This window comes from Pyrgilauda ruficollis, unplaced genomic scaffold (genome assembly GCF_017590135.1).
Source record: "Pyrgilauda ruficollis isolate IOZ18807 unplaced genomic scaffold, ASM1759013v1 scaffold150, whole genome shotgun sequence".
Lineage (NCBI taxonomy): Eukaryota > Metazoa > Chordata > Aves > Passeriformes > Passeridae > Pyrgilauda > Pyrgilauda ruficollis.
In genome coordinates, this window is record NW_024513655.1 from 348,041 (window position 1) to 367,979 (window position 19,939).

At 49.7% G+C, this 19,939-nt stretch overlaps 1 protein-coding gene across 3 annotated transcripts in view; it reads left to right on the forward strand.

Moving 5' to 3' along the window:
• CTIF (cap binding complex dependent translation initiation factor) overlaps positions 1-18,448 on the forward strand; it is a 145,083-nt gene extending 126,635 nt beyond the window's left edge. For all 3 annotated transcript variants that reach the window (XM_041461661.1, XM_041461663.1, XM_041461664.1), the window contains 2 exons: positions 12,027-12,080; positions 13,943-18,448. In XM_041461661.1, coding sequence (XP_041317595.1) covers positions 12,027-12,080; positions 13,943-14,158 — 270 coding nt within the window. In that variant the 3' untranslated portion in view covers positions 14,159-18,448. The remainder of the gene's footprint in view (positions 1-12,026; positions 12,081-13,942) is intronic.
• Positions 18,449-19,939: the final 1,491 nt, after the last annotated feature.

The window sequence follows — 19,939 nt, forward strand, 5'->3', positions numbered from 1 at the left end:
GTGGCCATGAGGACATCAGTGCTGGGTGGGGAGGAGCTGGGGACATGGCTGGGGCATTGAGTGACAATGCCAGTGCTATTTATCGATCAGTGTGGATGGGTTGGTCCTTTGGGCTGGGGAAAAAAAAAAAAAAAAAAAAAAAATGACAAGTTCGTTTCAGGTGAGGCTGGAGTGATAAGTGCTGGGGTTTGCTGGCTGATTGACCCGGCGCCCATCGCTGTCCTCAGGGAAGCAGGCAGGCCCTGTGTCACACAAGGCAGTGGGTGTTTAACCATGGCAAAGGAAATTTGGGTCAGAGTTGCCACCTCACCCAGGCAGCCTTTTGGGAACCAAAAGAGTAGCTGTGCCCCTTGGCTCAAGCACAGTCCAGTCAAATTCCCATCCCAGGGGGTTCTGCTGCATCCTCCTCCATTACTTGAGTTTGAAATGGGGGGAGAAGAAAGGGACTGCCAGCACATCTGTAATGGCATCTTCCAGGAGCAGAATCCCTGACAAATGAAAAAGTTTCATAACTGTTTTGAGGGGTTTGGGGTGAGGTTTGTGCAGGCTGAGAGTGTGTCCTTACAGCGAGGTCTGGTGAGGTCAGCATTGGGATTTTAGGCAAAGAGAGGGTTTGCCAAGGGAAGTGAAAGATGAGTCCAGGTCTCATTACAATGGTTTAATGGAGCACAGTGCATTTGCATGGTAGTTTGGACTAAAATACATGCAGTGGAACAGTGCTTATTTTAGGTTGGAAAAGGGCAATGGATACCCAAGGTTGGCCCAAAGATCAGACCTGGAGACAACTGGGGAAAGGAGGGAGAGCCCTTTGCAGATGAGAATGAGAGGACTATTGCAGCCCTCCGATCTGGGAAGCCTGGGAAAAGAATAACAAAGCAGAGATGTTAAATAGAAATAAAAGCGCTTTCCTGCTATTCTTCCCTCAGAGCTTCGGGGAATCGAGGGCGAGCTGGAAGAGGGCATTGTTCCTGGGATAAAGGCTTTCCCCAGGGATGGTTATGCTGCAGCCAGGGCATTGTGGGTTTGACCCTTGCCTGGTTCCAGACCTGGCTGTTCTCATTTGGGGGCAGTGGTGCCATCTTGCAGGACCACATTCTTCCATGAGCCTTTTATCTGATGAAAGCACTTTTAGCACTATTAGGAAGTTGTTCTGTCTCCTGTGCGTGATGGTCTTAAGCAAGAGTGATGTCCCACTCTCTCCTTCCAGCCCTATAAGCCCTCTTGGCTATGACCTCAGTTTATTTCACAAAAGCATTCTAAATTTGTCCCTGAACATCTCCATCCAGGATGGTGAAAAGTGAACCTGCTGACATCTTTCCTGCTCCAAAGCCTCTGCCCCATGTCCAAACACCAAAGACCATGCTGAGCCGTGCTCCAACAATGCTTCAAGTTGTATGTCCCCAAAACCAACTAAAACCAAGAGAAGAACCAAGGGACTTTGGTTCTTGCAGCCTGACCATATTTCTTATTTTCTGTGGCCTTCAGCAGACTCAGCAAAATGGAGAAAATGGGTGGTTAAGGCAAGGAAGCAGCAAATGTCAGTTAAACCATCAGAGCCTGTGCGCAGTGCAAAAGTGCCCCGTGGCTACTGAAGATGTGGACATAATAAATAATATTATTTGCCATCTATTGTTCACTGATTGTCACCACTTTTGCCTTCCCTAGCTCTTCCCTAAGCACAGTTGGAGCTGGCTGTCCCTCATCCAGCTCTGTGCTCCCTTGTCTGTGTGTGAGTCAGAGGGGTGGCCCTGGGCCACCCCAGCTTGGTGCCCTTCCCGTTTCATCCCCTGGTGCTGCTGGGAAGGGGAACATTAGGACTAGATCCTGAGGGGCCCAGCCCAGTTTTAGGTGACATCTGAGGTCTGCAGGGAAGGAGGGATCACAGCCAGTGTGGCTGTTGATGGGTGTTCTTGGGAGGTTTGCCTCCTCTGCTCTCTGTCTCATCCTCAGTGGATGTTGTTGGGACACCAACCCAGGAGGTGCCCCTGGGGCTGGGAGCTGTCACCTCCCTGCCAGCCCCCTGCCAGGAGCAAGTTGGTGCCAAGTGCTGCTTTGGTTGCATTTGTTTGTTCTTACAATGCCATTTAGCAGCCAGGTAACCTGAGCAGTTGCCTATGGCAGCAGAGCAGGGAGGTGGAAAAACTGGCTGGAGGGACTCAGGCTCAAGGTGATGCCATGTGGCAATAATGCCACTGTGGTCTCTCGAGGCACCCCACCAGCTGGTGTCCCACATGGGCAGGCAGCACAGGGAGGGCTCTGCCCCCTCTCCCTCCCCACAGTAACCCTATCCCACCCCTTACCCATGTCACTGTGCTCTTCTCCTGCACAGGGCTGATCTTTTGTTGAAAGTTTTAAGTTTCCTCTTGACATTTTGCTTCACCCCGCTGAGGTCCCTCTCATTGGCAGCTCCTTGAATACATTTCAGTACATCCCAGACTTGCTTTCAAACTTCATGAGGTTGCACTCTTTACCTCCTCCAAGTCACGGATAAGGATGCTAAATAGGGCAGGTCCTGGGATAACAACCTGGTAGTTCTTATCATTCCTGGCCTTCGGGCAGAGTTGGGTTGGAACCCAATGGCTACAATCCTGTGAGCCCTACCATCCAGCCCATTTCTTTGCCCATCTGGTTGTCCTGGCTTGGATACAAAGGGACTGGATATCAGGGGTGACAGGGAGCTGCCTTGGCACCATCCCACTCAGAGCCTTGGACAGGGCTGCTGGGGCAGGCTCAGAGCAAACCCCGGGAAGCAGCTCATCACAGAAAGGCTAATTAAACTGCAAAACTTTGTGCAGGATCAATTCAGAGAGATCCCTCCAGCTTGAGGGGCTTATTGCTTCTGAGGCTGTGTATACCCTTTAGAGGGATGCAGTCTTTGGCCTGACCCAAGACATATGATTTTAGGGTCTTAATACCAGCCCTGGGGAGCAAGGGCAGCTCCCAGGCGCTGTGAATCAGCAGGGATCAGACCCAGCAGGCTGGCAGCAGGCAGGACAGTTGCTTCTCTGCAGGAGTTGTCTCCTACCTCCAGTCTGGTTGGCAGAGACAGTCCCATTTCAGCATCGTTTAAAATCTTGGCACGCTCCCATCGCTTCCCTGCCTTGGTACACGCTGCTGACTGAAAGCCTCGGGGTGGTGGTGCAGGGAGGATAAATACTCCCTGTCTAATTGCCTTCCCCCTACGTCTGAGTCTGCGGTGCAGCGTGTAGACGGGTATCCACTCCCCTCCCTTCTCTTAGTGCCTGTTATCTCCTGGGGCCATGCTGCGTAATTTAGCAAAATATTCTAACACAGTAATTAACGTCTGAACTTCAAGAGGGCACTGCCTTTTCACTGTCTCCTTCAGAGGAAGAAAAAGGAAAACCTTCCCGGCTGCAGTCGGATGAGCGAGGAGGGTGGTGCTCTTTGGAAAAGAAAATTGTATCTTTTAACGTGGGTTGTGTTTTGTTAATCACTCTCACTTTTTAAAAAGCATCAGCCTTTTGAGTTGAAAAAAGGGTCTTTGACAGTATAATGAGATGCTAGGATTTTTAATATTACTCTCAGAGTCAGAGAGCGAAATAGAATTTTTGCTTTATCAAATGAGCAAAGGCACCTAGGGGCTTAGATCTTGACCCACACCACACTTCCACTCAGGAAGCTCCAGGAGGCCAGATCTGAACAGAGAACATATGTCTTTTCTGAAGAACGGGACTTTCATTCTCACAGAAGTCCCCTTCTGGTTCCCCCTGTGTGGTTCTGCAAAAAATCAAAGATTTGGTCTTCAGTCCAGTGGGACTGGGACAAACTGGGAAGTGTTTTGTATGGGGAAAGGATGGAGGAGGAATGAGGAATGTGGCCTGGGATGGAAGGGATTTCAGAGAAGAAGTGAAAAAGGGGGACTGGGGCTCAGGGACACCAGGAGGAAGGAGAAATGAGGAGAACAAGTGGGGAATTGTCTTGGGAGTCCAGGAGATGTAGGTTGAAGGCATGGAAGGTCTGGGAGAAAGGTCTGGGATTTGGAGCAAGTGGGGCATGTTGATGTAAAGGGGATATGGACTTCCAGAGCCATGACAGGAGGCAGAGTGCAGGAGCAGTGTCTGCAAAGAGGAAGGGTGGATGCCTGTCTGTAGGACCACGCAGGGCAGGGGTGGATGTCCCTGTAACCTCTGTGCCTGCCATACATTAAAAAATAATTAACCATGCAAAAAGCTCCCGCGCCCTCAGACCCCCATAGCTGTGCTGGCAAAAACACTCCTATGAATGCAGCTTGTTTGGGAAACAGCAGATTTCATTTAATCCTGGTCATTTTGATCAAAGGGCATAGTTAAGGTGGAGGAGATCAGGTGTTATTTGGGAACAGATGAGTACAGGCCAAGGCAGGGAGGGCTGCCCAGTGCCTGTGAGCCCATCTGCCCTGTTGAGTATTGTATGTGCAGGAACATATTCTTGGAAAGCCTCTGGACTCATTTAGTCCCAGCACTAAAACCATGCTGTTATATCTTAAATAGAGGAGGGAAAATGCCACCCTCGTTTCTCTGGGACCCGTGGAGAAGTCAGAGGAAGCAATTTGTGCAGATAAAGAAGTGAAGTCAGATACCATCTCACAGGATGGTCCCTCCTCCTCGCGTGGCTTTGTTTTTCTCCCTCGCCCTCCGTACCAGGCATTGTTAGTTCCCAAAAACTCTTTCAATGGGATGTAAACACAACTATTTGCGTCTGCCGCTGCGCGCTCGCTGCCTCTGCAGAGCCAGGAAAGCGCAGAGCCTCCGGCCAGCCAGGGTGGAGCCCGCTGCAATCAAGCACCATGGTCTTGCCGCTGTTTCTTTCCATGTTTTGTGTTTCCCCAGGACCCTTGGGATGAGATCACATCCTCCTCTCCCAGGGTTATTATGTCTTCGGACGGGCAGGATGAAGCCAGTCGTCTGGGTGGCTTGAACTCCCTGTGCACCCAGGCCGGGTGGCTCTGGTCCGTCTGTCCTGCTCACCTTCGGGTCCTGGAGGTCCACCTCCAGCCAGGGGACGTGTAACCACCAGGCTACTGTTGGATTGCAGCGTCTGGGTTGATGAGTGACCAAATTTTCTTCATCATTGTCTCCAGTAATTGCCTCTTAATGGTTTCCATCTTCTCAGGAATTTCTTCTGCCTGTTCCAGATCCGGGGAGAGAGAGTGTCATGTTTCATGGTTTCCCTTGCCTACAGTGGAAAGGAGTAGGAGGAGTTTCCCACGACTGGGTATAGGATTTTGTTCCTCTGGCCTTAATTCAATTTGCTGTTAAGTATCTCTGAGTTCCTCAGGAGCCTGACAAGGAGGATAACCAACATTTTGGTTTACTCAATGCAATAAACAAACTAATCTCTTCTTACTATCCTCCCAGGGAGTCCTGGTTGTGTAATAGGAGAACAGAAATCTCCTGAGCTGAGGGTAGCACATCAATGTAAAAGGAGTTGGTGCCACCAAAACTCATTTACGTTGTCCAAAGTGTGTTAGAGAAGGTGTCTGCTATGGACATGGCTCTGGTGCAGCCATGCTGGGACAAGCACTTCAGCACAGAGCTCCTTGCCCCCTGTGCCACTTCGTCTGGGCAGCTGCTTGTGGCATCAGCAGTGGCCTGTGCTGGTGAACTCTTCCTAATGGAGCAGCAGGAGCTGCTGTCAGACATTCTCACCCAGGCTGACACCACAACATCCCAGTCAGGCAACTGGGAGGAGGGTTCCCTCCATGGGACACACGATCTGATGGCACCTTGTGCATCTTCTGTAGCCTTGAAGACTTCCCAGATCCCCTGAGAGGTGTGAGCAGAAGGGAATGAGGAGAGAAGCACCATTGCTGGTGGAAGCAGCTGGACACAGACCGCCTCTTACAGCTCAGCTGTGTTTTTAAATTCCAACAAATCACATTTTGGAGCATGGCAGAGCCTGTGCCTTGTGCAGAGATCAGCACAGGCAGCTCCTGGGAAGGGGTTTCCCCAAAAGGGAAAGGTTTTCCCCAAAAGTTTGTGTTTGGGCAACCTCAGCATCAAAAGGGTAAGCAGAAAAGATTTCACTGTGAGCTTCTAGAAGTCTGTTTCCATGGGCTCTCTTGTTTCTTCCCCAGAGAAAGTCAGTCTCATGTGACTTCCCTCACTTCCAGAGGGGCACTCAGTACCCCTTAAGAGGGGATGGTTCTGGCACAGCTTGTTGGTGGGCACAGGATGAGGTCAGCCGACCTTCTGATGTCCTGGGTCAAGGAACTGATACATCTGATGGTAGCAAATTGTAGAAATCCTGAAACTGGCCCTGTGGTGGAGTATTTTGCAATCACTCATCCCCACAACCTCGTTTGTACTTTGCGTTTTCCCAAAGCTGTTTTCACCACCCTGTGCCCTGTGACAAGAGGAGAAGTGGAGCTGTGCCATTGCCTGTGTCTCAGAGAAGTGTGTGACTCTCCCCATGCAGACCCATGCAGTCCCATGGATCTTATCTCAGGCATCTTCCTTAAAGACTTGTGACAGTAGGTCAATAAGGGGCTGCTGGAAAGGCAGAAAATTGCTATTGATTGTCTGTCTGCAGAGAGCCCGTGAAGCAGAATTGGCCTGTGCTCCCAGGAGGACCCACCTAGCAGACTGTGGGAATTCCAGGAGGTTTTGGGAGCAGGAGTTCCCCAGCTGTGGTCCATTAGAGCACTAAGACAGCCTGCAGAGCTGTGTTAGCACCTAAACTGCACTGTCAGGTATAGGGGATGATCACAGAACCACAGAGTGCTTTGGCATGGAAGAAACCTTTAAAGCTCATCCCATTCCACCCCCTGCCATGGGCAGGGACACCTTCCACTGTCCCAGGTTGCTCCAGGCCCTGGGATAGTGGGCTCCAAGCTCCAAGTCCAACCTGCCCTGGGACACTTCCAGGGATTCAAGGGCAGCCACAGCTTCTCTGGGAAACCCATTTCAGGTCTCACCACCCTCATTGTAAACAAGTTCTTCCATCTGTTTAGTCTGAATCTCCCTTTCTTAGATGAAAACTATCATCCCTTATCCTGTTCCTACAGTCCCTACTGAAACCTTAGTCCCTATCTTTCTTATAAGCTCCCTTCTTAAGGGGGTGTCTGTGATGATCCCAACCACAGAGCTGGAACAGATCCATCTGTCAGAGGACCAAGTCCATCATGGCCCTTCCCAAGGCACTTTCTGGTTAAAAGCAGCACTGGGAAGCACCATCTCTTCCACACTTCCAGTACAATATATCCACTCTGCTTAAGCTCCAAGTGGCACAAACAACTGATCTTCCACTTCCTCATGGAAATGTGTCTCCCTTTTCCCCCGTGGCCTTGCTCCACACCAGCGAGCCGATTGCTGCACCTGGGCCATGCGTTTGCAGCATGCTGGTTCCCCTGAGGTCATGCTCCACAGTCCCTGGGAGGGGGAAATACTGCGAGGCACCTCCTCATGACCCAGGTGCGGATGGAAAGCATACCTGTGGGCAGCCTCAGCCCCGAGGCTGCCTGGGTGTCCGTGCGTGTTGCCACTGGACGCACGAACCCGAGATGCCGTCGGGGAGCCAGGGCGAGCGGCGCGTGGGCTGCGGTCAGCCCGGCTTTCCCTGGGTCTCATCCCAGCCTCTCCGTGGCTCTGGGTGGATATTTTCCAGGTTTCTTGTGCTTTCACGCTGGAGTCATCACCAAAGCGTCATAAAACGCTGCATGCTAAGGGGTAGTTAGTGGCCAGCATTGCTTATGTGTCATTTTGCAAGCAATACTGTACGCAGTAATTAGCACTGTGCCTTGCAGGAGAAGTATCATTGCATCTCGAAAGGGTAATGTGTGTATTGGGCTGCTCCCACCCCATCTCCTGGGGAGAGCTGCTGCAGAACACAATTAAACCTGCGTGGTTTAGTGATAAGGGGTGGTGGGACAGGTTCTCCTGTTCTCCTCGTGGTGTGGGCACCCCTGAGAATACCAAGTAAGCACTTCAGCTTCTCAGCAGGCCAGGTGATCTCAGAAAGCAGATAATAAACCCAAATATTTGGGGTGAGTCCTATTGTGTTCACTTTCTGGTTTGCTCCTGGTGGCCTGCACTCTATACACATGCGTCTATTGCTGTTCAGGAGGACCAAGCTGGCTCTGTCTGTGAGGAGGCATAGCTGCAGTTTTAGGGCTCCTTTGGTCCTACAGCCATGGCTGCATGTCCACCTCATGTGGCTTATGATGCTTATCTCTGCAGAAATGTGAAGAGAAGGCTCTGGCCATGGAGGCTGGGGGAGATGGGTTCCAGTAGCACGCCATGGATACCAGTTGCGCTCAGGAGCCACCTTGCAAGGCACTGCAACTCACCACAGCACACACCACTTCCAGGAGCAGACCCTAAAACTTAGTTTGGGTTCTTTATGCAAATACCTAGCACCTGGAGCCCACCTGGGCACACTGGCTCTTGGACAGAGGACCTTGCCCAGTGCTCATCTCTGTGATACAGAAATTTGGATGAGAAGGCGCCTGATATCTCACACCAGTCTGCGAGGCAGCGAGTCCAGCACCAGAAACAAAAGTGAGAAGCCTTTCGCAACTGAGGCTGGGTATTATATGACTGGCCGGGCAGATTCTGGCATGCAGCCTCCTCTCTTAGGAAATCAGGCAGACTCTTTGTCTGCTCTCCAGCAGGAACTGCTGCTTTCATTGCCCAGCTTCGCCCGATACAGGGGAAACCGGCTGGAGAGCAAAGGGAAGTTTTTCTCGCAGACAGCCCCAGCCTCCAGGGGATGATTACAGGTTAAACTGAGGAGCGCGTGAGTCCCAGCTCACCTGCCCTCTTGTCTGCCTCATGCTCCTCTTTCAGATCCCTCGTCCACGTCCACCAGCTGGTTTGAACCCTGTGGGAACCTGGTGGAGAGGGATGGGATGGTGCCCACAGTGGGATTTGGGCAGAGGCACACAGCAGGGAGGAGCGGCTATAAATAGTTAAATAAATAATAATTCCAATGTGGGAGTGCTAATTGAATGAGTATAGAGTGTTTACCTTAAAATATTTTAAGTAAATACGAATTACATTGCAAACAGTGAATGCAGTTGGCTGGGTGGTCACACGAGTGCCGGAACTTTAGGGCTGTGATTTCTGTGGAGCTCGCAAATTTTTTTTTTTTTTTTTTTTTTTTTTTTTTTTTAGCCCTGGTCAGGTCTGACTCAGGGTCACAGAGCTTTGGGGAACACTGTGCTCTGGCTGAAGGAACCACCCCAGAGCTTTGAGTGCCTGGTGCACAATCAGTGGGGATTAAATACCCTTTGAGAAATACATGCAAGTTGTCATTGGTGGGTGGGGACATCCATGGTGGGACCACAGGCAGCACAGTCCTTGCAGTCAGCAAGGTTCAGTGCAAGGTTCAGTGCCCACGCCAGGCTCCCTGATCTCCTCCTGCTCTGTCATGCAGGGGTCAGAAGCAGATAGTACCTACACCCCGGCATGCTACAAACATGGTCAGCAGCACAAAGAGAAACAGTGGCATCGTTCTGATCCTCCAGGCTTCAGTCTGTTGCACTGATGCAAGTGGCTGGCAGCCATCTGTGGCCATGGATTTGGACTCTGGTTGTCCAGGTCACCAGCAGATCTCACTGCTGGGCTGTCCCGTCATGCCTGGGCTTGGTGGGCAGGCTGTGGACCTCCCCAGCCTGCATGTCTCAGGCAGAGGCACCTGTAGTGCCTCAAACTGGTATCTCTTGGTAGCCTGCTGGAGCAGTGGAGCATGTGGTACTTGGGTTGACAAGTGTGGCACATGGTGCCTCGCAGGGATGTTGGAGCACACGGTGCCTCTGGAGCAATGGAGCTGGTGGATCCTGGGTGGATGAGGTGCAGTGCATGGGACCTGGATGGACAAGGTGGAGCACACGGTGTCTCCATGGACAAGGTGGAGCACATGGTGTCTCCATGGACAAGGTGGAGCACACGCTGTCTCCATGGACAAGGTGGGGCACATGGCACCCTGATGGACACACTGGAGCACACACATTCTCCTTGTTCAGCCAAGTCACATCAGATGAAGATCAGGTGTCCACGAGGGCAGTGAAGTTGGAGGGTGCCTGCCCAGGGCTGGGGGTAGGATGTGTTCTCTGTTTCATCATAAGTAGGTGAGACTGTTCCTCATTAGCAAAGTATCTGAGCACTTGACAGGGACATGTTCATCCTCACAAACACCTTTTGAGGTAGGGAAGCGTGTCCCAACCCTGTGTGTGGGAAGCTGGGGCTAGTGAGGTTGCAGCCTTTCTATGACCACATATCCTGGGCAGGGAGCAAGATCACTGAGGAGACCATGGCAGAGGAAGGGCTGGAGTCAATCCTTACTCTACTTTCATTCTTTCATTTTTGTGTTATGTTCTTTGCTAAAGAATACCAAAAATAAGAAAGGTGTTGTTAAAAGGTATTGTCTCTTGCTTTATTTGCAACCCTGCTTCATGCCATGCTCATGAGCTAAATACCCCAGGAGGGAATATCTGGACTACTGCCTGTTTATATTTTTCCCTAACTGATATTTTTTTTCGTTGTTGGTGTTGGGTTTAAAATAATCTCATGTTTTCTTGTGAAGAATCTGAACTGTTCGTGAGAACTTAGAGCACACGGCTTGGGCTTAACTAACATTTTCCAAACAACTTAGCAGAAAGATAAACTGGGGGGCGGGGGGGGTGGGTAGAAAAAAAAACGTGTTGGATGATTTGAAAAACACTGGCTGAAGCTTTGGCTGATGAGAGGGACAGAGTGCTCAGTGAGATGCTGTGAACACCATCTTCAAAGCAAACAATCTGCCTTCTGCCAAAAACAGAAGACAAAGCTCTGAGAGCAGTGGTAGTTCCTTGCGTTATCTCTTCTTTCCCCTGTCTGTTTTCCAACCAGCGTGGAACTGGTAAACAGACATTTATTTGTAGAGGAAAGGAAACAAGGAAAAATAAGAATGGGGCGGAGAGGTGGTAAGGCCTAGAGTCACAATTCTGGTTTTAACTAATGGATATGACTTTGGAGTAACATTTAGTTACACTGAGTGATATTTATATGGGCAGTTTTAATCAGTACAACTGCTTTTAAAAACTCTGCTTCTCTCTAATGAATGTCAGATGATAGTGAAGCCAGTTTTCCCATCTTCTCTCCTTTTGCTCAGTGGTTACTGCACACAGGGATTATCTCAGGGCCATCAGGGCTTGTTCATTCCAAAGTGATGGGATGGAAGTGGCTATAGCCTTGAGCATTGCCAGTACCTGTAATTGTCATAAAGATGAGAACAAAGAAAAATCCATATTTTTGGTCTCATTTTGAGGGTCCTTGCTCATGGTTTCAGTGTTTCTGGGGTGAGACATGCTGAGCTCCTACACTTTGCCATTGTCAGGTGGAGCTGTTGACCCGCATTGCACACCCTGAGTCTGAACCAAGAGAGATGAGCATCTTTCTGCACCATCCTGTGCCATGCCCAACAACATTTTGGGTCTTTCCTGAAAGCTGCTCCTCCTTGCAAGCTCGTGTTTGTAACACGGAGTTCGTGGAGAGCAGGGCAGGGTTGGAGTTGGTGCACATGGCACTCTGTAGTTTCATTGGCACCCCTTGCCCTTGCAGCACTGTGTAACCAGCCTAGAAGGAGCCACATTAATTGCAGTGAATTGGAAGTAGCTCAGGCAGTTTTGTGGCTGTCAGAAGTGTCCCCACGGGGATGGAGAGGTTCAGGGGTGGGTGGCAGAGCCCTTCCTTTCCAAACAGCCGCTCCTAGGTCTGTGCTACTCCAGTGTTGTTGACTGATGGCTGCATTTATTCCCTGTCAGTGTTTTCTCACTGCCTGCCATGAAATAAAAAAAAAGCAAAGTAACCTAAACAAAACCTATTATGAAAGTTGTTAATCTAAATTTTACCCCATGTTTTGTCACTGCTTACTTTAAATTTTTGTGTGGACAATCGGTTTTCTCCCCTTCTTCTGACTTTGTGTCCTTTCCTCCTGGAAGTGTCAAAAGCCAAGCTGGACAAAGACATAGAAGGAAAGTTGTAAGAGAGGAGGAGGAGGAAGAAGGTCATGCATTGCTCACTGTTTGTCTCTTCTCTCTTTTGCAGTTGTTGCAATCTCAGGATGTGAAGGAAGATGCTGTGCTTTGCTGTTCCATGGAGGTAGGGAAGCACCTCTACACCTGCCCTGATCTCATTGCTTTACCCCAGGCATCCTTGACCATGCATGTGTCAAGCAGCTGTTGGATGCTTCCTGACCCAACAGCTGTGTGGCCTCTGTGCATTTTGGAATGATCAAATGGTTTGGATTGGAAGGAACCTTCGGAGGTCATTTAGTCCAACACCTGTCTGCAATGATCATGAACACTTTTCCACTAGGTTGCTCCAAGGCCTCTCCAGCCTGGCCTTGGGCACTGCCAGGGATCCAGGGACAGCCACAGCTGCTCTGGGCACCCTGGGCCAGGGCCTGCCCACCCTGCCAGCCAGCAATTCCTGCCCAAGATGCCAAAATCTGTGCCTGCCCTGTGGCAGTGGCAGCCATTGCCTGTGTGCTGTCCCTGCAGGCCTTGTCCCCAGTCCCTGTGCAGCTCTCCTGGAGCCCCTGGAGGCCCTGGCAGGGGCTCTGAGGTGTCCCTGGAGCCTTCTCTTGTGCAGGGGAACAGCCCCAGCTGGGCCAGGCTGCCTCCAGACCAGAGGGGCTCCAAACTTTGGAGCAGCTTCATGGCCTCCTTTGGCCTCACTCCAGCAGGTCAATGTCCTTCTTGTTCAGAGGACCCCAGAGCTGGATTCAGGATCCCAGGTGGGCTCTCACAAGAACAGTTTAGGTAGAAGACCACAGTGAGATAAGAGCTCTTGAGACTCTGTCACTGGGTTCCTGATGCATGTGAATGGATGCAAGAAGTTTGGTACCTGGGGTCCCATCACAATATTATATCCTCCTGGTTCCTTCAGATCTCACCCTCCATTAAGTTTTTAATCACAGAAAAAGCTGTATTGGAGCAAAAGCTGCTCCATGACTCGCTGTGCTCAGCAGCAGTTTTGCAGAGAAGGAAACACCTGGACGTGACACTCAGTGCTCTGGTCTGGCTGACAAGGTGGTGATCAGTCACAAGTTGGACTCAATGACCTTGGGGGGTCTCTTCCAACCTAGCTGATTCTACAATTCTGTGAATTCTAGCAGAGTTCTACTGGTTACTTTTTTTTGGGAAGTGATGGGCCCATGTGGATAGATTCTCTTCTTGCAGAGAGCAGTTGAAGTTGCTGCGTGAATAGTTAAAATTGCAAAGCAGATGAGGAGGCGGATTTGATTTTTAAGGTGAGGACTTTGGGGAGCTCTGCTTTCGGGAGCCTCCCACGGACTCATTGCTGTCCACCCCAAACTTGGACTTCTCTGTGGAACCACCTAGGGCTTGTGCTACTCAGTGGAGGCTCTCCAAGGAGTAATTGTTTTAGAAAAAGCTCTTGGCTGCCTTTAGCAAAGCAGCACAACAGGTATAAGTGCAGATCTCGGCAGGGCAGGATTTGTTATGCACACAGGCGCGTTCTGCTTATTCCACCTAATGACTGGGAGTCACTGGGAGCTCTGAATCAGCGAGTAAATGAAGGGCCAGGTAGAAGGCAGGAATACCACATCACAGCCTGCACTTTGTTTTGACAATAGCATGATTTTTAGGTGGGATTTTTTTTTTTCTTTTTTTTCAAAAGCAATCCGTCGCTGCTGCCTTTGAAGTCAGTGGGAGCTGAACCATTCACTCCTCCAGCAGCCTGGCTCGGATGCTTTTGAAAACCTCGCCCTTCGTGTTCAGCTCTTGGAGCCTGCTGCTGGGTGGTTTTGGTTTTCAAAAGCTGTGACGCCTTTAACCTTGCCTGCACCAGGCAGGGCGGAATCGAAGGGACGGGAGGTGTCTGTAAAAAGCCGGAGGGGTGTTTTAACATCTTAGACTGATAGAATCCTAGCCTGTCTCAAGCTTGAAGGGACCCACAAGGATCAGTAATCCATGGCTGACCCCTTCTTCTCCCGACAGCTGCAGAGCACCGGCCGGCTGCTGGAGGAGCAGCTGCCCGAGATGATGACAGAGCTGCTGGCGATAGCACGCGACAAGATGCTGTGTCCCTCCGAGTCCATGCTGACCAGGTCCCTGCTGCTGGAGGTCATCGAGCTGCACGCCAACAACTGGAACCCCCTGACGCCCACCATCACGCAGTACTACAACAAGACCATCCAAAAACTGACGGCTTGAGGGGCAGGGCAAGGTGGGGTGGTAAGGGACGAGAAGAAGACACGCGCCTTGAAGGGACCCGGCAAGAGCTTTTCTGATTTAAATCCCCCAGCAGACCAAACCCCAGCATGCTCGAGAATACGTTCGTGGGGTGGGGAGGGAGCAGCATGTTTCTTTTTCAGCCGCGTCGCCAAGTGCCACCCCTCCTCCCTGCCGTGGTTTTGTTTTAGGGGTTTCTTTTTCTGAACTCATTGCTCAAGCAGCAGCAGCGCATCCCGCCGGGTTATTGTTTGGCTTTCGAAAGAAGACAGAGAATTTGGAAAAGGAGGGGGAAAAAAAAATAATCTAAGTGGGGGCTAGTATTGTTTTCACGCCGTCCTCCTGCCTTGCCCTGGCCAACTGGCAGGAGACAGCACGCAGCAGATGTCTCGGGAGGACAAAGCCAGGCACACACTACACCAGACGCTCATAATTGATGGCTTTTGTCAAGCGGGGCTTGCGTTAGGTCCCCCCCTCCTTCTCTTGTTTTCGACTTTCTGTGTGTTCCCCCACCTACCCGCCACCCCTTCAGAGGCAGATTGGAGAGCGGGACGACTTTCTTACTTGCACTGGGTATACTTTCCTAGAGCGTTCGTAATTTCTTCTTCTCTTATTGTATTGTTGGACGGACAGTTGTGACCAGCTCGGGGACGGGGAGAGCAGCGCCTTCCCTCGAGCTGGGCAACGGTTTTTGTGAAGATGCTGAAGCAGAAGGAGTGTTTTAAAGGAGTCCTAAAGCCACTGCAGAAGTTACATAGCCACTGTCATCTTGCCAGTAACCTCCTCGGTGGATTGAGAAATGTGTCCTTTGAGCTGGGGGCTCTAAAAACAGGGGATTCTGTGGCTCTTGCTGTTCAAGTCGCCGTTATTCCTCAGCCACTATAATCATTTAACTTTTTTTCGTAATAATTTTTTTTTTTTCCGTTGAAGGAGTGCTTTATTGTTATTACTGTCATGGTTGTAATTATACATTTAAATCCAGGCCTGTTATAGTTGGGCCTAATAATGTACAGGGCAAGGGAGAAATGAAGGTTTGATGTTTTTTGGAGACTGGTAAAGAGAAGACAAGCAGCATATAGCGAAAAAAAAAAAAAGGAAAAAAAGAAGAGGGAAAAATAGAAAAAGCCAAAAATAGAAGTTTGAGCCTGGCTTCTAACTAGCTGAGTATGCTATCCAGCGTTCCTAGGTGTGTGCAGTGTGCAGGAGCAGCTCTGTCCCGTGCTCATTGTAAGTGGCACAGTGCCATTGAGGGATGGGGGACATCTTCAGAGAGGCAGGGTGTGCTCGGGGATCCCCAGGGGGCTCCAGGATCCCCTCATGGCTCCATGCTGGAGCATCCCGAGGGAGAGAACAGCTGTGGGGGACAGTGGGGAGGTGCCACACAGGGGGTGAGAGGATGGTCTGGGGCAACACCTGAATCATGAAGAAGACATGGTGGGCTCCTGTTTGCTGATCTGGCAACACTTTGACTTAGGAAATCCCTCCAGGTGATTTTTCTAGTGAAACCTAGCGAGGGTGGAGACTGCCCCATCCTGCCTGCAGGAGCCAAGGAAGGCATGATGGCATCAGCCCATGATGGTTTCTTCTCACTGTTCAATTTATTCCTTGTATGATAAGAGAATTTATGCCACAAGGATGGTGCACACGGAGCCTGGACCAGGCAGGCTGGACCTGAGCTCAGCAGCTCATACCCGTTTTTCCAAGCAAAACATTGGATTTCTGGTGGCTTGTAGAGAAGAGAGATTTCACCCCGACCTCCTTGGATGTGCAGTATGTTCTTGGGTGCCTTATGAATGTGTTGGTCTGTCTGTGATGGGGAGGAAGCTCTTGCTGCAAAATTTAAAGGGCAGAAATTTTCAGCAGAAAATGGATTGCAGGGGGGTGAGAGTTTGATGCTGCAGTTCAATATTACCTGGATTTTCGTCTGGTTGTCTGCTGATCCAGTTTTCATTCTGCGCTTGGAACAAGAGGAGCTGGAAACAGGAGCTTCAGTTTTCCTGGCTACCTAGAAAGCAGCAAAATGATTGCTGAGTTCACTAGAATTGTCTGGAAAAACTAATTTTTGCTTCACTTATTCGAGCCCAGGAGCTTCGCACAGTGACGGCGCCTTGCGTTGGGTCAGCTTCATGAGTAGCAATGAGGTTTGGTAGTATTAATGAGCAGATGAACTTCATTAGGACGGCAAAGCCCATCAGTATTACAAGGCTCAGGGCTGTGCCCATTGCTCTTTTGTTTTTCCTGCTCCCTGAATTCTCAAGGAGTGGAGGAGAAGGGGATATAACACCCATCACAGTGCACTCAGGCAGAGTGTCAGTCTTCTGGGAGAAGGCCTGAAAAACAGTTTTGTCTTGTTTTGGTTTTTTTTCTTTTTTTTTTTCTTTTTAAGAACAGCAAAGTCCTATAGCAGGGACAGCAACCTGATGGGTTGTGGTGCCAGGGATCCTGCCAGCAGTGATCCAGACTGCCACTCTGGCCCCTGCAACTTCTCACTTCCCACAGAATTTTTTCTTGGGATGTAGTGAAAGAAGAAAAAAGAAAATAAAAACACAGATAATTGGGGATTTTTTTTCTAATAACTTGAATTTTCACCCATCAGTGCATCAGGAGGCATTCAAAGTGTAAGCCACAGGGCAGTATTTCTCCTAAAGCATTTTCCCTACCCCTACCTGCTATGAAAGCTTATTCAATTTTCTCATTGTGGGGCAATCCTGCAACCTCCACTGACCAAGCTTGACCCATGACTTTCCCATCCAACACTGGAATGAAGAACTTTCATGTGAAATCTGTCGTTTTTTAATGTCTTGCCATTTATCTCTGCTGTTAGCATACATTCATCCAGCCATTAACTGCTTTGATACATCAGTCACTCTGTTGATGTCTGAGAATCAAAATGTTGACCAAAAACGGGGGTTTCTCCCCAGAAATTACATGCTGCCAGTGGTATCTTTCTGCAGTCCATCAGCAGGAAGCCGGCAGACACATGACATCATTCACCAGGAAAGAGGGAAAAGAGGTACCACGAGGACATTTGATGGGCAGGATGGGGAACAGCGCTGGGGAATTTTTGGGGATGAGAGCACCTGGGGATCCTGGAGTGTTTTTTTCTCTCTCTTTTATTTTTTTTTAATCTTTTGGCTTACTTTACAAACGGTCGCCAAAGAGCGCAATTCTCCGACACGTATTTTTGGGTGCAAAGCCACCAGCTACATCTCCCTAAATCAGCCAGATTCCATCCTTGCTGCTGAATAAAAGTATTTGTGTGGGGTTTTACTGCGTTGTCCCCATACAACTACATCAGCAAAGGGGGAAAGCAAACCCCTCGGGCCAAATGTGTGTGGGGCCAAACCTCGGGGTGGTGCGGAGGCAAGTGGCTGCAGCATCACCTCTGTGCCCGTCTCCCTGGGATCCAGAGCAGGTTTCCTGGCACCCTGCCAGGCTCCCCAGATTATTATTCACCTCGTTCCTGGTAAAAATCTTTCCAAACTGATGAGTTTTGCTACACAGAAAGTGACTTGCTTGGTTTCCCATGAGGGATTCTACTGCTGTTCGGAGAACTCTCGTGTATATGGAGGTGAAACAAAAATGGGGAGGAAAAAAAAGGAAAAGTAAGTGATTTGCTTGGTTCCCCTATTCCCCTGAAGGAGATTAATGAGTATCTATTCTTGGCATGATTGATGGCTTTGAAAGAAAACTTGTCAGAATAACTTATGATTTATTTTCATGCTTATTTTTATAACACACTCACTTGGAAATCTCTCAAAATCTTAAATATGATTTATTTTTTTTTTTTATTTCCCTGCTGGGTATTTTATGGCTTTACACTAATTTTGCTCTTCTTGGTGATAGCTATTAAGCAGTCCTGGTGATATTTTCAGTATTTTTTCAGAAGAAATTATACTAAGGGTTGCTAAGTCCACTGTCAATAGCCAAGGGAGCTGTGGTGTCCTGCAGAACACGGAGTTAACGCTAGCAATTTTTTTTAATGTATTTATTTGCATTTGAAAAAGCAACATTTTTAATTTAATCATATTTGTTAAACTAAGCGCTTTAAAAAATTAAATAAAAAAAAAATGGAAAAATGTTTTGGGGAGAGTAAAGACTAGATATTCATACTTAGAGAAGTCACAAACTCATTGTTTTCAGCATTTCAGAGACTGTTAAAACAAGGGAGCTCATAACTCTTTGTGGCAATTCAGTCTTTGTTTATAGAACATCCAGACCCACTGTATGCTATAAAATGCATCATCTGAGTAATAAATGTTTAAAGCTTGACATTTCCCCATCTCTTTGTGGGTACGCGCTGTCGCTTCTCCTGCTCTGGGAGGGACCATCCTTTAGTTCAGGATGGAAAGGAAGGAATATGTGGGGGGGTAGGGTGGGAGCAGAATCCCTGGTGGTGGAAACGCAGCTCAGGAGGGCTCTGTGGGATGGCTCAGTGCTCTGGCACTGGTCACATCCTGCTGCTCCTCCCGTCAGGCTTGGTCCCTCTCCCTGTCACTCCTCACAGGGGTGAAAGCTTTTGGGAATGGTGGAGAGGGCTCAGAGCTCCGTGGGTGATAGATGGAGCCTGTCTCCTGATCTGCCTCCACAGCTGCCCGCTCCCCTGCTCCCCATCTCTGCCCAAGGTGAACTTCCCACCTCTTTGTGTCCTACCCCAGCTGGGCCTGGGGGACCCCCCAGTTTAATCACATACATTCCACCCAGTGCTGCAGCAACAAGGGCTCGCCAACCACTGCTGCCTGTTAAAAATAGTCTTTGAAAATGATACTCAAGATGTTTGTCACAAAGTCACAGAATATTCTGACCTGGAAGGGACCTGCAGGGACCATCAAGTCCAGTCTTCAGTGAGTGGCACGCACAGGGAGGAAGCCACAACGTTGCCATTACCAGCACCGTGCTCTGACCAACTGAGCCAGTCTCAGAAAAAACAGGATTACTCCAAGGTCTCCTCTGGAAAACCCTTCTTAAGCCTAAGACAATTAATTTTTGCCTAACTGAAGTGCCTGCCTTTTTTCCTGGCCTGAAGGCAAAAAAAAGAGAGGGGAAAACCTGATTGAGTGAAACAAGGAGTGCAAACACCACCAGGATCCCACAGGGGCATCAATGTTGCTCCCCACACCTCGAATCCCCACATTCCCCTTCCATTTCCCTACTGCCAGAGCATCTTCTCCCTCTCAAGTCAGGGCTCACAGGGCACAGCTGAGCACCAGACACGGCCAAACTCCCCAGGGGTCACCTCCTCCCAGAGCCAGGGTTTGCTCCAGAGAGCAGGGCTTGGTGGGAAGCTCCCTGCCTTGCCCAAGGTCACTGGAGGTGTCTTGATTCCAGAGTGGTGCCCATTCCCTGCACACTTTGTCCTACAGTTTTAAGCAAAGATGGGCTTGAAACTGAGCCTCAGAAAATTGGATTCAAGAACATTTAGAATTTAGATCAGATATTGGGAAGAAATTCCTGGCTGTGAGGCTGGTGTGGCACAGGGTGCCCAGAGCAGCTGTGGCTGCCCCTGGATCCCTGGCAGTGCCCAAGGCCAGGCTGGATGGGGCTTGGAGCAGCCTGGGGTGGGAGAAGGTGTCCCTGCCCATGGGAGGGTGTGGAAAAAAAGGGGGTGTTTAGGCTCCCTTCTAGCCCAAACCCTTTTGTGATTCTCTAAATAGCATATCTGACCTTGTGCCACCTTTTCACCCCTAAACATCCCCATCATGTGCCCCCACCTGCAGCCAGACCCTGCAGCTCTGGGGTGTTCTGGAGTTTGGCCTGTTCATA